Source organism: Lagopus leucura, unplaced genomic scaffold (genome assembly GCF_019238085.1).
Source record: "Lagopus leucura isolate 7727_CA_CO unplaced genomic scaffold, USGS_WTPT01 Super-Scaffold_100039, whole genome shotgun sequence".
NCBI lineage: Eukaryota > Metazoa > Chordata > Aves > Galliformes > Phasianidae > Lagopus > Lagopus leucura.
In genome coordinates, this window is record NW_024962288.1 from 2,570,069 (window position 1) to 2,588,238 (window position 18,170).

The window sequence follows — 18,170 nt, forward strand, 5'->3', positions numbered from 1 at the left end:
GGAGGGCGGGCGGCCGCGGGCAGCGCCGTTACGGCGCCTTTATAGCGCCTTTGAATCCAAACGGCGCCGCGCAACGCCGCCACTGGAGGAGCGGCGCTCCGCCCCCCGCCGCCATTGGCCGCTCGTCCCGCCCCGCCCCGCCGCCATTGGCCGCTCGTCCCGCCCCGCCCCGCCGCCGTTGGCCGCCCGCCCCGCCCCTCATTCGTTACAGCCCTCAGCTGCGAAGCCCAGAAGAACCAACGGCACTTTCTGTGTTATTAAAAGAAATTTAATATATATATATATATGTTTTTAAATTAAAAAATTCAATCTCTCTATTAAAGACGCAGGTCAGGTGCTAATACTGTCAGACATACCCTTTTGGCATGAGTTTTACATAAAATTTAAGATTTTATGCGTTGCTTCAACACGTTAAGAAACCATCTCTTCATACTTACAGTAACAATAAAGTCAGCTCCATACAATATCAAATATCCTTTAAAAAAAAAAAGTTTTAAATATATTAGACTCTGATTGCCAAAATGCCATTTTATACACAAAGCTGCTAATACAACACGCAGTCCTCACGTTCTTTCTCTCACATAAAATACACCTGGTCGGCTGGGTCTGTACGCTCTGCAGGATGGGGTGAGGGTTACTGCAGAAGGCGCCCTGTGCTGCAGTGCCAAGGCTGCTTTTGCAGTGCTGTAAAACCCGTATCTGTCTCCCGGTGGAGGTCAGTGTGTTGGTGAGGTCAGAACACGCTCCACGAGCGTTGTTTCCTCTACCACAGCTGGAATGCAGCGCGATGTTCTGGGTCAGACGTTGCCTGAAGAGCCCCGCGGTACCCGGATGATGAGGGGGGACTGCAGCCCAGTGCCTGCTTGGGCAGGATGAACACAGCCAAAGAACAACCGGCTCTGTTGTACGGCCACAAAGAAAACAAAACTCCAGATATTAACGGCACTCTGAGCACGTGTTGGATTCTGCCTCGGGAGAGCTGCTATACCAAAAGAGGTCAAAAAGATTTGTTAAATTATCCTGATCATTTTCATTCTGGGTAATATGAAGGGAAACAGTGATCGTGGGAGAAACAAAAGCTTCGATGTCTGGCTCTGAACTGCTTTCCCTTGCAATAGCAAACAGCACCGCACAGCACTGCAAGCACTCCAGAGACCAACAACAGAGTAATTTTAGCAAATATAAGGCACAGAAATACCCAGACACAGGGAGGACACCTTCCAGCAGATGCACAACAGTTAATCCACGGCTCACCACAGACCAGTACTGTTGCTTTCTCAGTTAAGTTATTCTTATTTCAGGATACTGCCAGCTGTATTTCAGTGTGCAAGATTTGGGTGACCAGAGGTCCAAGATTAAACCAAAAGCACACCGAACAAAACTTGTAAAGCCAGCTGGGAGATCATAAGTGCTTTCATCTGCAACCCCATGAAATAAGACCTTGCTCAGTGCACCAGAGAATTCAGTGCCTCTGCCATGGACTGCACCGATTCCTTATTGCCACTGCCCTGCCATGCTCTGCTCCTTCCCTACCGGGAGTTCCTCAGTCTCTGGTGCCCAACAACACCTGCTACAGCATCCCGCCAGCTGGAGTCCTTTCTTGGCTGAACAGAGGGTTGTAGGATTCCAGAGCACCACAGAAGTGACATTGAGCTAAAATCACATCACTGGGTATGCCAAGCACAGATCCAGGCCTGAAGTCACACAGATCCCAGCAATAGTGCTTAAGCCCTTATCTGACATTTCATTGCTGGGACTTCCTCGGTTGAGCTTAGTAAAACAGAGATGCTATTCTGAGAGACATTTCTTTTTACAGTTAAGTCAAGTCTTTCGACGTAGAGAGCAAGGAAGATTCTGCAAGTAGGGAGGTCATTCCCACATGCAGCTCCACCTACAGCAGGCCAGCACTGCACTCCCCAGATCTCTGCGTGGCCTTCATGAACCACCACAACCTTAGGCTACTGCTGATGCAAGTGTGACCCTGATCTGACCTTGAATCTGTATTTAGAGTATTATTGAACCTAGAGTCACTGGTTATAGTGTAAAACCCCTGTATCTTTCTCTCATAAGCCAAGTGCTTGACATGCCAATCAACACAATTCACAGCGTCCACGGCTGTTTAGCAAAACGAAGATCTAGTGAATTAGCCAAAGCGCCTCCTGCTTTGTACTTCAGACCATTCCACTAGGATAGCCTTTACTCAAACACAGATACAGAAAGCACTACTGTTACAACACTGCTAAGTTTTACAATTAAGAGCCCTGCTCCTAGAGATGAGCTCCTACAATGCACATATAAGAATTTCTGCACGTTTTTTAATCCCCCCCAAAGTCAGCTCTCCAAAACACGCTGCCAGAAGCAGGCTGAACACCCGTTTTACACAATCACTCATCCCAGACCTACAACCAGCAGCTCTGCAGGCAGAACTGTCAGCTTTCCCTGAGCTTATTTGGCAGTGCTCCACAGGCACTGACCATTACATCCAGAATGTCACTGACACAAAGGTGCTTATCTACCTTAGGTCACTGTTCCACAGTCCTCCCAAATCCTACCCTGATGCAACTTCTGCCCAAAGCCAGAGGAAAATAAAGACTTGGCTAAGAAACAAATCGTGGAGCATTTCTCGATGACTGACTGTGCCATCTAAAAGAGAATTGATTCCATCCAACCAGACAGCACCAGACTTCAGTGAGCATGTTACCTTGCAGTGGTAATGCTGGAAGAGTCTATTATGGCCAATTTTACAATTGCAACACAAAGACCAATTAAGTGGATGATGAATAATCTAGAACCTGTAGCATCTTTCTCCTGACAGTAAATCAATTGCTGGTTTGCTCTAGATCACAGGTAGAATTAAGAACTCCCGCGGTTTCACATATAAACAGAGTGAAATAGCAATTAACTAAAATCCATTGGTCTAAAATGGACTGGCTTCCTACAGCTTTAACCTATCAGCAGCTCTCAGAGAAAGCAAACCTCAAACTACTTTGCACTGTTGCATTCAAGCGCCTCGTTTTCATTTGCATGGAGTTACGGAGGATTCAATACACTCGATGGTACCAATCTGCTCTGAGGAGACTGGCCCAACAACGAAGGAAGGCATCAGCTGGGCTGAATTTGCACCATGTATTTTGCACCTAGTGAGTAGCAGCACCAAAAATTTGTACACTGAGTCCAGAATTCTCAGAGGGATGGATGTGAGGAGACGACCCCCAGCACCATGCGAGAGCAGAGCCACCTGAAGGATCATCTTCCCCCACACAGTGACACGCAGCTACACTTGATACCATCTCAGATGGATTTTCTCTAGCTGATCAGAGACCCACCTTTAACGAAACACAGATGCTGAAAAGTCTGCCCAGTTACCAAATTACCCTCTTTCTACCAGAAAGCGGCTTTTAATTTCCCTTGAAGTTAAGCACAAGAATTATTTTCTGGTCTTATATTGATGTGTTCCAGTCACAGAGGAGCTCAGCAGTGCAAGCTGACTGGTGCTGTGTTAGGAAAAGCCCAACTTCTCTGTTTCAAACATACGAAGAACCCCTTTGCCTTTAACTGAATGGAAGTTAAAAAAAAAAAAAAAAAAAAGAAAGAAAAAGAAAAAAAGATGTCAAATCAACTGCTGCAATTTTCCAGTTTGCTCCTAAAGCTGTGGAGGGGAGGAACGTTACACTGATGTCTAACAACTGCAGCTAAAAGGCTGATGGGTGGAAGCTGCATTTTCTGTTGCTTGGCTGAAGCACAACAGCATCTCTGCAAGCAGGATTCAGTCCACTGCTGGCTTACAGAGACCCAGACAGGCTGTGCTCAACCCGGGATTTCAGCTGCCCAAGGCAACTCATACTCAGGCAGGCAAACACTGATGTGTGCAATAGCTCCTCTGTGCAGAAAGAGGGTTGAACGTTTACAAACAACTGCTCCTGCGGATGGAACTCGTTAGCTCAACTGTGGCCATTTTTCCTTCACCCCCACAAGATATGCCAAAACTTCCACTTGCTGGAAAAGCCAATACCAAAACTGCACATTATACCACACAGGAGTTTCTCATGTGTGTCTGAATTAACATGAACTGCATGTTGGTGTGCCCACCTGCCTGCAGCAGAGGCTTCGCTCAGTGCTGCATGCTGACTCCCTGACACACAAAGGCACTCAAGCCTTGTTCTGATGGATGCTGATGACTTCAGCATGGAAGCTAGAAATAAAGGCAAAAAAGTTTCCTGTCCCGCTGCAATGTTCAACTACCAAAGCAATGATTTAAGTTACTCATCAGCCAAAGACTTCAGGTTAACGCAAGGTAACACCTACAGAGATTAGAAATGCTTTCAGGCTTTTCTGGATTAGTGTAGGCAAGCCCTTCCTCTTCGGCCCTCCCAAGCCCTGTGGTTCTGGAAATCCAGAAAAGTCAGAACATAAAGCACACCGCCCCAAGTATCTGTGCTGAGCATAGAGAGTAAACAAACAATCAATAGGAAAGTGAGATCAGCAAAAGTCCTTTCAGTTTTAAACAAATTGAAGTCTAAATAGTACAAATAAGTGTTTTAAATTACTTATCCCAATATAGACCTTTGTCAGTATTTTATTGCAGTAAAATTCTATTGCCAGGGCCCCTTATTGCAACATCAGTTGTAAAGCCTGCTGAGTGGCACCTGCTCCAGGAAGAGTTCTGCTTTAAACCTGATGCAGTCTGCAGCGTGAGTTTCGATGAGCAGAACAGGACCCAGTCAGTGCGTAGTTTCTGATGGTGAACTGTCACTGCAAGGAGACACCTTGCAAACTTCCTACAGCAAGTATAGTATCTACATGTAGTATCTACACTTGCTTGTTGCTCAGCCCCTGCAGACGCAGGATCCAGATGCACGGAAATCAGCTCTGTCCATTTGCAAACCTCCCGTAGGGCTGACCTCCCCCCTGCAGGAAACGTGCATCACTTAAGAGTGAAAATTCAGGTCTGAACTGTTACCCTCAGGAAGCTCGGTTGCTTGCAGCAGCAAGAGGCTCAGATGCAAAGATTTTAATTCAGATCGCTTCTTCTTTCCAAGCCATCCCATGACTTCCCAAGGATGGGGAGACAGTGCACCACACCTTCTTACCCAGGGAGAAAGACGTAGGCATCTTTATTTTTTGTTTTTGTATCATACCGATGCGTATCCTTTTCTCTCCTGAGAGCCTTGCTCCACCTGCATTACTCATTTGACTTCAATGGAAGTAACTAGCAGGGTAAAGTACAATTCAAGATGAAGGAGACTGCTTCAGTCAGGATGTCCATAACCAGACTCTCCCCTTGGAATGCAAACAACCTGGCCGTGGCGATAGATCCTACCAGCCCTCTCCCTTCTCGTTTCCTCCGAGGCGAGTAACAGGTGGAACTAGGAAATCCTGCAGCACCCATGCACCTTCTCTTCCATTTCCTCCATGGGAGCTTTGAATTTCAAGAGGGGCGGCTCCCCACTGGACACTGTGTAATACACTGAGGTCCCATTGGAGCTGTAGGGAGAAGTCCTGGATGCAATTAGGTGCGACTTGGCCTCCGCCCCGTTCTCGGCGACTCCCCCCGCACCACTGCCAAAGTGAGTGCTGAGGAAGGGGTGGTTGAGGAGCTTGGCTGCAGCCCGCTGCCGCTTCAGTTCAGAGAGCGTCTGGTGGCCCTGCTCCTTGTAGGCACCCCAAAACTGCTGCGCGTCAGGGAGCGCGGGGCTGCCGTAGGGCAGCACGTGGCCTGGGTTACCATCAGGGTCGGCGTGCATGCCCCACACATCCCCGTTGGAGAAGGTGTATGGGTAAGTGCTGGCAGAGGCCATGAGTCCATTCTGGAGGGGGATTTCAGAGTCACACTGGGTGCTTTTGTTTGCTAACTCCGGAAAGAGGGAAGAGCTCTCCAGCAGTGAATTCTGCAACAAGAACACATCAAAAAAGAGCATCTGTCCCCTGTTCTCCATCATACGGGTCATCCCTGTGACAACTTCCTAAGCCAGCTCACACTCACTCTTTCATCCAGAGGTAGTGCAGCAAAACCACTGAATTCACCCACCAACTCTAAACTGCCAGAAGCCCCAGCCAGGAACACGGAAATGAAAAGGCAGCTCTGGAGAGACCTGATCCTGGCTTTTCAGTATCTAAGTGGGGCTGTAAGAAAGGGGACAGACTCATTAGCAGGGTCTGCTATGATAGGATAAGGAAAAGTGCTTTCAAACTTAAAGAAGGGAGATCTAGACAGGTCATAAGGAAAAGTTTCTTACAACAAGGGCAGTGAGCACAGGTTGCCCAGAGAGATGGTGGGTTCCCTGTCCCTGGAGACACCCAAGGCCAAGGGATGTGGCTCTGAGCACGGATGGAGATGTGGGTATTCCTGTTCACTGCAGGGGGCCGGACTGGATGGCCTTTAAATGTGCCTTCCAACTGAAACAATTCTATGATTCTAATTCTATGTCTGCATGGAAGGACTCCAAAAAAAAATATGGACTGAGAGATACACATGTTAATATAACACAATAAAAACTGAACTAAAATCAAATAACTGCAAAGCAAGATAGCGGTTTTTCTGTGATTACCAGTTTGTTAGCTCTAAGGAGAAATGCGTGTGTCACAATAGAGTTCTGTTTCTTCTGGACACTGTGGTTCACTGGGGCCATATTTCAAACTTCTCTATGCCACTGTAAATCCAGAGCAGCCTTCCCACTGGAGTGGGATATCCCACTTTAAACTAAAATTTGGTCTTTTGCTCAAATCTGACACATGAGGCTTAGGATTTTTTTCAGCCTCCTCCCATCCCAGGAGCAGCGTTACCCACCCTCTGCTGTGACTCCCTAAGACAGAAGAGATTCCTTACGGGGTCTGTGTTCTCCTGGTCAGACCGAGTCTCCCCAATTTCGCCAATGAGACCCGAGTTCCTTCCTTCTTCTGCTGCTCCCAGCTGCTGCCACACGATGGCCTCTTTCTCGCACTCCTTCCTGTAGAGGTTTGTCCGGTCGGAGAGGCTGGCTCTCCTCACCACCTTCCTGTTGGGCAGGGGGAAGGAGCACAGAGCTGTGAGCACGGCATGCAAGTTCTCCTCACCCTGTAGCTCTTCTCAGCCTCTCCTCGTGCTTCCTAGCATCTCCCACTGGAATGTAACGTGAATTTAGTTTCCTGGTACCCACGCAAAGCAGACAAAGGCACTTGTGTGGATATTAAAGGTGGGAGGAATTTTAAAGAGTTTTAAAGTAACACTGCAAAGGTGGGTGATTTTCAAGAAAAGAAAAAGTGAGAGGTTTTCAAGAACCACGGAGATGTGGCACTGAGGAACATGGTTAGTGTGCATGGCGGGATGGGTTGGGGTTGCACTTGGTGATCCCAGTGGTCTTCTCCAACGTTAATGATTCTGTGATCTCACACAGCTCATCTAATGGATCTGCTCTGCAACCAGTGGAGTAAATACAGAGGGCAAAGGCCCAGGGTCTGTTTAGGGAGCTCTGTGGTCAGCAGAACTGCTTTGATGTCTAGAGAACACCTTATAAAGACATTTGCAAGCAGTGTCTGAAGATAACATCTTGGCCACTCACCCCCGGCTGCCAGTGCTGGAGGTTCTTCGGCTCAGGGAGGATTTATGCCTCATCTGAGACTTCATTATCACATCGTGCTTGTGTTTCAACTCCAGAAGTAATACTTTGAACTCCTCTTCCTCACACAGATCTAAGGGACACGTAAACCAAGGCACTAGTTAGAGCATTCAAATGCGGTGCCGTTAACACCATGTTAAAGATTATGCCTTCCTAGTAAATAAAACTCCAAATGCTCAGAGGAAGGAGGGAAATTTAAGCAAAATATGCTTAGGCACATTTGTCTCCAAACAAACGGTGGTAGGGACGACTAAGTGGAATCAGAAAGCAAGAGCTCTGTGGCTCAGCTTTGCAACGATCCAGCTATTCAGCCAGGGTTCATCGTAACTCCGGTAGCAGGCTGTGCCTTCTCCTGTGAATGGGTGAAAGAGACATCAAGCAGTGTCTCAAAGCTTCAAGTGGAAGGAAAATACATTTCCCTAATTATCAGCCCGTACCTCCCCTGAGTGCAGCTTTTTTTTAATTTCTCCAAAATTAAGGAGAACAGACGAAAGCAGAGCAGTCGTGGTAGGAGACAAGAACTTCTATCCTTCAAAATGAGAACACACGGATTTTTCAGTTAAGACTCGGAAAACCTTTTGGCAAAAGAAAACACGGCATAAGATTGTAATACTCTTGGCCAGGTGCTAGCACTTTGGCACTTCTACTTCCAATCTGTTCCAGGAACTGTGTGTGTTTTTCTTCTCCAGCCCCAACAGGTTCCCACACTTCATTGCATCAAGGCAGAGCTGGAGACATCTAAGTCTTAGGGCTGCACTCAACAGTTTCAGAAGTGGTACTGCAAACCCTGCTGCTTGGGGCACATCCAAGACCACAAGGAAGGAGCGGGTAGACTCCAAAGCACAGGAATAGTGGGATGACATGAGCGCAAAAAAGATAAAAACTCAGAGCTCAAGAAATGAATTTTTCTTTTTTTTTCTTTTTTTAAATGAGTAGGAGGAACTATTTTTAGAAATACTGAATCAGGCTCTTTAAAACTTCAGTCCCCCAGCTTTGATTCTAGACATCTGAAAAATGAAAAGCTAATGCTTCTGAAAGCTCCATCTGAAGACCCAGTAAGCTCAAAGCAAAGAGCTTCTGAACACCTTTCTTAGTAACTTTGATCTGCTTTCTAATGTTAGTCAACTCACCTATTGGCATCTCATCCAAAGATGTCCTGGCACTCAGGCTAGCCCCATGGGACACGAGTAACTCAGCCATCTGCATCTAAAGGAAGGGAAAGAAAGCCAATTGACAGAAGTATTTGAGGCAAACCTTTTCTGCCTCAAAACTGAGAAGAGGCAATGGCATGCATACTCAACTCGCCTCAAATTATTCTGGTATGTACACAATGTTAAACACAGTTCCCACCATTCACCACACAGACATACTCTCCCAACCTTTCTCAGCAAAAGGTTCTTTCTGGAGCTCCAGGGCTATCATCTGCCACCGTGCAGCAAGCTCAGTCCTAGCACAGATTGCTCCCATTGGCAGAGTGCTCCACGGTCTGTCCAGGCAGAAAGTGATGTCACCCTTGCAGCTGACATTTGCATCAAAATCCTCACCTGTCCCCAGAAAGCTGCAGCATGAAGAGGTTCCCAGCCGTCCCAGTCCTTCACATCCAGGCTTGCCCCCTGATCAAGAAGGACTTCAGCTGCGTGCAGATACCCATTGGCTGCGGCTATGTGCAGCTAGAAGACAAGGAAGAGAGCATGAGCCACCTGCAAGGATCATGAATGGGCATTTTTTACAGCAAATTTCAGTGGAATTTTTGTATAGCATCTGAGTCTAAATTTACACGGGCAGCACATTCCAAATTTTGCAGATACATTTCAGGTCAAAAGCATCTTGTTTCCATGACTGAAACTTAGTGCAACCTGCATGTAATTCTGTTTGGAAAGGCAAGTGCTTAACATCACTTACATACATGGGTTAAAAGTATACTGTTTTCTATTTTAAATCAAGGTCTCCTAAGTACTTCCCAGACTGTAAGCAAACAGCACCATCAAAGTGCAAACCTGCAATGGGGAACATCTCCTGCTGTGAACTCTGCACTCTCCATGCCAGCAAACATCTCCTCTTCCCCACCAAGGGCTGGAGATGTGATTTGCTGACCAACTGCCCAGCCTGCTTTAGTCGCGCTCCCTTTGTGCGAGTGCACTTCCAATCTCTTCTGATTGCTTTCACCATTTGAAAATCAGAAACATTTACATCTGTGGCTACTTTAAGTTAAAGGAATCTGACTTTTTCAGATCCCAGCCTCCAGCTACACCCGTCGCTCTGAAGACATCAATAATAGACTCCCATTCTCCACCACATTTTGTGCCTCTGAAGGTTTTCACAACTGCTGCCTGCTGCTGCCTTTCTGAGCACAGCACTGACCTGGGCACTGTTCTGAAAGCACCAACTCCACTCAGAGCTCATTCTTTTTCAGCTGTGCTGACAAGAAGCACAAAAGCTTCTTTTCAAGGTTTTCCCACATGGATTCCACCACAGGAAGCTATACACTCATCTGGAAAAAAAATTCTAATGCTTTCTGACCGTTCAGTTGATTTTTACATGAATTTTATGGCACTGGGTCCTACTCTCTAGAGGTCACGTGGCTTAACAAGGAGTCAGTTACCACTCAGAAGCAGTCAGACAAGCAAATGGGGGCTTGAATCATAGAATCATAGAATGGGCTGGGTTGAAAAGGACCACAATGCTCATCCAGTTCCAACCCCCTGCTATTGGTGATTGGTGTTGCCAACCACCAGACCAGGCTGCCCAGAGCCACATCCAGCCTGGCCTTGAATGCCTGCAGGGATGGGGCATCCACAACCTCTTTGGGCAACCTGTGCCAGTGCATCACCACCCTCTGAATGAAAAATTTCCTCCTAATATCCAACCTAAACCTCCCCTGTCTCAGTTTAAAACCATTCCCCCTTGTCCCATCAGTATCCACCCTCATAAACAGCCATTCTCTCTCCTGTTTATAGCTAATGACAGATAACTTGTTCCAAAAAGTGCAGGGATAGGCAGTAAGCTGTGCTGGCTTTGCTCATGAGCTGTACTCATTTATCCTACATGTCAAGACCAAAACAGAGAGAACAATCCAAACAGCTTCCTCGCTCTTCTCAGTGACCTGTCTGTGTTGCTGCTGTACCACTGCCTGCCACAGGGCAGGTTTCATCGCCCGCAGGCTGCAGGAAGGTGAGATGAAGCCATGCAGTTTCACTCACCAGCGTGGCACCTTGGGCATCAGTCCTGTTCAGGTCCTGGCCAGTCGCAAGTATGTCATGAATGTCACAGATCATGACCTGCTCCGGGGCAGCCCGCATCTCATTGATTTTTTCCTGTGTAATTCCTGTTAAAATTCCAGGTAAAGAGTTGGGAAGGGTCTTTGTCTCCAGTGGTTGAGTAAAACTGTATTCATGACTCCTGGCTGGTTGGCACGGCCTCAACGTCCTTTTCAGAGGTGAAGGGACTTCACCATCATCGTTTAGGAATCAGAGAAACTAAACAGAGGCAAGCGCCAGAAATCTATGGCAGGCACAGCTCTCTGCTTTTCTTGAGGGGCCAAACAAGAGCTGAGAAGGTAATTTTTAGCGCTACGTGGGCCCACTTCTGTCTTTTGCACGTTCTCAATCTCCTTACCCTGATAGGCCATGCACGTCTCAATGACATCCAGGGTTGGCTCATCCTCACAGAGGTCATAGGGCATGTTGCCATCCGCGTTCACCGCCAGCAGGTCTGCTCCGCTGCGAGGGGAAAGAGGCGTTAACAGAAATGACCCGGGACATCCGAGAGCTGGCAGTCCAACACTGAGATAAACACTTACTAAACCCTGGCTGGTTTTTTGCTAGCTGCACAAATGGCCCCAACCTTTATGTCAGTGAAGAAAGATTTAAAACAGCCAAAGAGCTACAGATGGGGAAGACAAATTCCAAACGTGGATGAAAGGCAGCACCTTCTTCATGGACTGGGGGTACGTGAGGCACTGAGCTGCTCCTGGTCCTCGCTCTCCTCCTGGCACCAAACACACCATCAGCTTCTCAGTGACAGAAATCATTCATTTGCTGAGTTTCTGGATAAGCATGCCAAGCAATTACCAGGTGCTTGTTACCTGGGCATCTGGCAGTCCTTGAAAGAAAAGTTCGTAAGGAACAGAGAAGCTGTAAAAGACAAGGGCTGAATGGCAGAGGGAGCCTTGTGTCTAACCAAAGGACCGTTGGCAAAACCAAAAAAAATGTAGAAAAGTCACCCAGTGCCAGGTTTATTTTTCTGATTTTCCAAATGCAATTCCCTAAGCCTCCATATCAACTCTACCCCACAGGGTAGAAAACTTCCAGCACCCTCTGAACCACATCATTTTAATTATCTATTAAGTGGTCCTTAGTTGACCTCCGATCTATTTGGCCAGTTACCAGCACTGGAAAGACAGTATCCACCTGCATTTAGATTCCAGGTCCTTTTTCTTTTTTACCCCAAATTTGGCCAATTTCAGTTCAGTCCCAAAAGCTTCATAAAACTGAGTGAAGCCTACTGGGGTTTTACCGCGTTTCCTCAGCCCTCCTGCTCTTCCTCCTCCTCTTCCCCAATGCAGGAAGGGTTCTTATCAACAGCCTGGGAGCAGGCAATTACCATCTCCAAGAGGTCCCAAACAGTCTCAGATTCCACCAACAGAAGCTGTGGGTGAAATCAGACTTGCCAAAAGGGACAGACATAACAAGCCACCTACTGCTGGATGAGGATCTTCACCAGGTTGATGTGACCACACGTGGCTGCTGCATGCAGGGGAGTCCACAGCTCGTTGTCCTTGGCATTGACATTGGCCCCATGGCTGAGGAGGAGCTTAACAATCTCTTCATAGTTGTCTATGCAGCACTGTTGAGGGAGAGATGGAAACAGATTGGTTTGGGTTTTTTTACTTCGTTTTTTTAGTTCGGGAAGCAGAGGGCTCATATCTGCTCAGTTGTACTTGGACACAAGGACCTACTCTATGCTGCAGTGTTTGGCAACAAGCATCTCCAACATCACATTCAGCACACCCAGGTCAGAATGACACTGTGCAGAACACCTATGATGGATGGACTGAAGGTCACTGATGTTCTACAGGACCTTGTTTGGGGCTGAAGCAGTGGGGGAACAACAGCACATATATATACAGCTGCTCCTCGGGGTCTTCCATATTCAAGAGCAAACACAGCAGAAATTCAAGGTAACCAGTATGGCCACATACCAAGGGATGAGCTGACAAGCCAACATTCCCTCTTCTTAGGGAAAATCCCCCACAGTGGCACATGATGAGCAGCTCATAAGCAGCTCATGCTTCCCACCAATGTCATCTGAAGAGACACAAGCTGGATTCCCAGAACTATGAAGGACTCCATGGGACATCTTTCCTGGAAGACTTGATGCATTCACACCATAGCCCAGAGGCAACCTGCAAGGGCCCTGGCCGTCTTCCTCTGGGAAAGGTGGAATTTGCTTTGATCCACCTCGTGCTCACTCTGTGACTTGAATGTACCCATGAGACACCAGAACAAGATTTGTCCTTGTGCAGACAGCCTGCTCGTTGGCTGTGTGTTGCTGCAGACCCACGCACTGCAGCACAAGGCTGCCAGGGGCTGATCTACACCCACAGCAAGCATCTCGGCAGCGACAAGCACCCTGTGTGTATTTCTATTTCTGTTTACTATTTATACGGGAAAGTGAGACTAAAATCATGCCTGTCAAGCAGCCAAGTTATCACAGAAGCATACGCTGCATCCTTTCCTGGAAGCCACTGGTAATGGGCATTTGTGATCATTTGGCAGCTTCTCCCTGCTCAGGGATTCAATTAATTCTTGTAAAGGCAAAGCTCCACCTTGATCACCAAATGAACCTTTACCAAAACTGATCCTTTAGTAGACAAAGCACTTCAGGGCTTCAGCAGCCAGCGGTGGGACACCTCTGGGTGCCCTCTAGGAGCCAGCTAGCCTTTTCAGGCCAACATCCATCCAGCTCTGAGGACAAAAGCAACGTGCAGAAAAGATGAAAATCCCAAGTCAGTAGGATTGTTTAAATGGAGAAAAGTCACATTCCAGAGCTACACCATTGCTTTGCGAGGAGGTGGTGACTTCCAGGCACAGCCTGGGGACTGTCCCAATGATGGCTCCAGAGCTAATTAACATTTTTGTCTGGCTGAGGCATTCTGCTCCAGGTTGCAGCTCTGCTTTAAGTTCCAGATGTCCCGCTTACTTAGAAAAAAAAACAATCTTCCTGAGATGGAATGATTCTCTTCAAAGATCCAAGATTGCCATGAATAGGAAACAAGGACAGACATCCTTGAAATGAGGCACAAGTCCAAAACAGCAACAAACCAGAAGGGACTGGGTGTCCTTGTACCCAAACATGGATAAAGCGAGGAGTGGGACACCTCCCCAAACAACCAAAGACCCCCACATAAGTGCAGAACGCTCAAATATGTTATGTACCCTTGCATTTACATAACGCTATGAATATGCAGTAGGTAGGTGTGACTTAGGTGGTGTGCACTGAAAACCTTTCGGACTAGAAATAGAAGCCAGTGCAGAAATTCTGCACATCTGATTTGTGCACCCTACGCAGAACAAATCAATGTCTCCTCTCTAAAGACTTGGCTTTTTGAACGTGTTTGGAGAGATTTAAAATTGATGACACTGAGGCTCTGGTTCTGTGCCCCACGATTCAAAGAATGGGGATGGGGCTATAGGAAGAATAACAAACCCTCATGGCAGGAAGGCCGCGAGGAAGGATGCAGCCTTGCAGCAGGATGACAGCCCTGTGCTTTACTGCCATCAGCTGTGGCCCTCACACAAACCAGCCCATGACCCTGAGCCAACAGAGAGCTGTGGGGGCTCCTCTGACACCTCTTCCATCATTTATTTAAACCCATTCCAAAGCAACGGTCAGTAGTCTACCAATGTGAGTTAACATGCTGGATCTCAGCCCACAGACCAGAGCAGCGTGGCAAAGTGACCCAGCTCTGAGCAAGCAACAACGCCTGGGAACACTCCATCCTGCAGCCTCACCTGGTGCAGTGCAGTCAGTCCGTCCTCGTTGCACAGGTCAGGGCTGATGTTGCTCTTCAGCAGGTAGCACACTGCAAAGAGGAAGAGGAGAGCAAGGTCACAGCAGGCACCCACTCCCTCAGCAGCCCTGGGCACCCTGCTGGCTCCATCCAGCAGAGAGCAGCAGCACACAGCTTTCTGCCCAGCCTCCATCCAAAGGAGGCTTTATGACAGCTCCCATTTCCATGTGGGTGTGCAGAACAATTCACGTTTTCATCTTTTGCTTTGCAACCTCTGCATGCTGCAAGGGCTCTGAGGTGGTCAGAGAGCCTAAGGGTCTGGGTTTCAACCATGAGAGAGATCTCACTGTGGGAGGATGAGGTGTTGCCTCCAGAAGCCATCAGCCTGGTTGGTACAAGGCACCCAATGCATTCAGGGGCCCTGGCACATTAAAACACACCAGGGTTGCTCTGGACCCTTAGCATGAGTGGTTGGGTATTTGAGGAAAGCATGCCAGAGGCTTAACTTTTTGATTGCTGCTTTAGGGGGTAAGGATAAGATTTATTCCATTAAATTCAAATTTTGGAAGCACATAAAAAGCCATTAGCCCTTAGGTAACAGACAAAGTTTGCTTTGAGGTGCAGCTCCTCCATGGGGGTAATAGCAATAAGGCAGAGGAAGCAATCTGACAGCAACAGCAGGAACTCTTCAAATTCAACTCCACTGACAGGTCGGGATGATCCACACCCATCTTCTGTTTGCTTTCTCACTCCTTGCTTTTTCTCCAGAGATTTCACTACCTAGTGCTTTTCCCACCCCAGATGTCAGTGCCAGCACAGGCAGAGCAAGAGCTCGTAGCTGCTCCCCTTGGGACCAACACAGCAGCAGATGGTGCAACCCCACCTGATTTGCTGGCAAGGAGACTGAGCAAAACCAGAGCTGCAAAGTAAGGAGCAGTAAAAGGGCAGTGAACTTCAGTGCTGGCAATGATAACCGAGAGCAAAGGCAGTGAGCCCAGCAGTCCCACGCAGCTCTGTGCTGCAGCCACGAGCAGTAGTGATGAACAAAGCTCTGTTCAGCTGAAGGCACACTTACAAGACAGTCAAATCAAAACCTAAGTGAAATTTTGTGTGGATGCCACCAGTCTGAGGCATGTTTCCACTTGCTGGAAACAATACGAAGGCATTCAGATGTGCAAGAGAAAACCAATACCAAATAAAAGAGAAGACAGCAAAGAACAAAACTCACCCCACGCAACTGCAAAGCCCGAATCCTGGCTGTTTTTTCCAGCTCGGAGGCAGTGCAGGAAACCCACATCCATACCCACGCACCCAGCTGCAATAAAAGCCCTGACCCCACACATCCATGCAGTGAGGGCTGACGATGGGCAGCTTCCCCACAGCTCTGCTCAGCTGTTACTTACTGCGGATGCTCTGCCATTCAGGCTTTAACTCAATCTGAGCCATTGTGGAGGCCCTGCGTACTGATGACACACAGCCCCATAATCACGTTTCCTGATTATGGAGATTTGGACAAGTAGATGCTGGCAGATCAACCTGCAAGTGCTGCCCCTCCATGGGGAGGATGTGGTGGCATAAATCCCAGCTGGCTATGGAGTAGCTTTGTGTGACTCAGCCCCTTCCCTCCCAGCTCTCGGCCCATGCCAGGCCACACAGGCAGGAAACCCACATTCCAGCTACAGGGACATGGATAACCTGACAGCAGCTGGCGGCTGCTGGGTGGGGAAAACCTCAGCACATTGCAGGTGTGAACTCCTCAACCTCAACACTTCCAATTAACTTCTTGCAGGGAGCTCTGTGCTGAAATGCTGAGCTCCTTCAAACCTGTCCTTCGTGTGGGTGGGAAAAGGGGCCGCGTGCAGGGATTTGCTTCGGTACAGGTTGTGGGAAGAGCTTTCAAAAGCGCAGCAAATGAAGGCCTGAAAATGATCACAATGAGAGTGGGGTGAACAAACTGTTGTGAATAATTCATTGCAAATTACACTACCCGAACCATCACTCAAATGCATTTTCCATTATTCTGCCTGCTCTGCCTCTAATTGAGCCTCTCACACACCAAGGTGGAGTGCATCAATCTTCAATTTATATTTGATCATTCACATCTGTGCTGAGTTGCATGGAAACCGTTCCCACAGCAGCTGTGAAAATACACCCGGAGTGGATCAGGCTGTAAGCTCCTTTGTCAAATGTCCTGGGACAGCCTGGGCAGCCCCCTGAACACAGCCAACCGCTTCTCACAGCCTCACTTCATGCCACAAGCCCATCCACCAGAGGGAAAGCAAAAAGCCACTGCAAAGCCCCCCCCCAGGGCAACGGGCTCTCACCTTCCGAGCTATCACAGCACCATCGCTGGTCATTCTGTGAATTCCTGCAGAGGTTATAGCAGAAACAGCTGTTCCAGAAAAGTTCCTCAAGCAGACGGAGGCTTTCCCATGGAGAAAAATGCCTCCATCAGCACAGATCCCCCTACACCAGTGAGCTGCACCATCCAGCTCTGGGTGTGCTCCCTTCTGTACCTGTTGCCTGCATACCTCAGGTATTACTGGCTCATAAAATAAAAAGGCAACTGCTGCTGTGGAGGGAGGGAAACAAACAAACAATCACACAACACCAAAATACACTTCTTTTGATGAGATTCCTCTCAAAAATGCACAGTGGCAAACCATCCAGCTTAGGACCAACCTGTGCGCTCCATGCACACAGCCCTCCACTCTTACAGATCCAGGCTTACATTGGTCCTTTGCACTCAGTGACTTCTTTGTGAAAGTGATGCTGAAACTCCTCTATTTCACCTTCCGGCTCCCCACTCCTAAAGGTCACTGTTAGAAACTGCTGCGCTGAGATTTCAAAGGCAGTGGAAAGATTCTCAGACGTTCATACCCGCTTTTACAGAGTAAATGCTGAGCTGTTTCACCTGCATTACTGCATGCTTTTACACTCCCACCCAAACGCGGCTCCAACCACTAACACTGCTCAGAACTGCTCCCTGCACCATGTGGGCAAAGGTCCCAACCCTGAGCCTGGCTCAGATGTTTGCTGTGCAGGGGAACCTTTGCCAGAAAGACAGCACTGAGGCAGTGAGCGCTGTGCCAACAAAGCATCCAGCTTCTAACACAGCACGCTGTGACACTCCTGTTTATGAGCACTGCTAAATGCAGAGCAGCTACTGGATGAGCTGCAGGAGCATCACCCTCCTCTCCTGTAACACACACTGGGAGCCCACCCCAGGTCGGGGACAAACCCCGCAGCTCCCTGAGGCTTTCTGAACCATCAAACGACAGTTTGCACACCTAAAAATAAACACGGCCCATTTTGTCTGCTGAGCTGAGACATCCATTGCAGCTCAGCCTTTTCAGGAAGGCTCCCAGCCTGCACAGACACCTCCCACCTGGTTTACAGCCGGGCACACGCATTCCTTCCTACACCCCCACAGAAGCAGGGAGGTTTGGGAGGAGGCCAGCAGAGCCCTGCATGCCTCGTGCCACATCCACAGAGCAGTGGGGCAGCCACCTCCTGTGCAAATGCTCCACGGTCTGCTTCCCAGCCAGCCTTCATTCACACCA

At 48.2% G+C, this 18,170-nt stretch overlaps 1 protein-coding gene across 1 annotated transcript in view; it reads right to left on the bottom strand.

The window, feature by feature from the left end:
• Window positions 1-261: 261 nt before the first annotated feature.
• The window catches only part of PPP1R16B (protein phosphatase 1 regulatory subunit 16B), a 49,037-nt gene continuing 31,128 nt past the window's right edge, over window positions 262-18,170 (bottom strand). The window contains exons 3-11 of the mRNA XM_042883680.1: window positions 14,609-14,679; window positions 12,295-12,440; window positions 11,211-11,314; window positions 10,796-10,920; window positions 9,140-9,265; window positions 8,726-8,801; window positions 7,539-7,668; window positions 6,827-6,995; window positions 262-5,888 (exon numbers count right to left, since the gene is read on the bottom strand). Coding sequence (XP_042739614.1) covers window positions 5,367-5,888; window positions 6,827-6,995; window positions 7,539-7,668; window positions 8,726-8,801; window positions 9,140-9,265; window positions 10,796-10,920; window positions 11,211-11,314; window positions 12,295-12,440; window positions 14,609-14,679 — 1,469 coding nt within the window. The 3' untranslated portion in view covers window positions 262-5,366. The remainder of the gene's footprint in view (window positions 5,889-6,826; window positions 6,996-7,538; window positions 7,669-8,725; window positions 8,802-9,139; window positions 9,266-10,795; window positions 10,921-11,210; window positions 11,315-12,294; window positions 12,441-14,608; window positions 14,680-18,170) is intronic.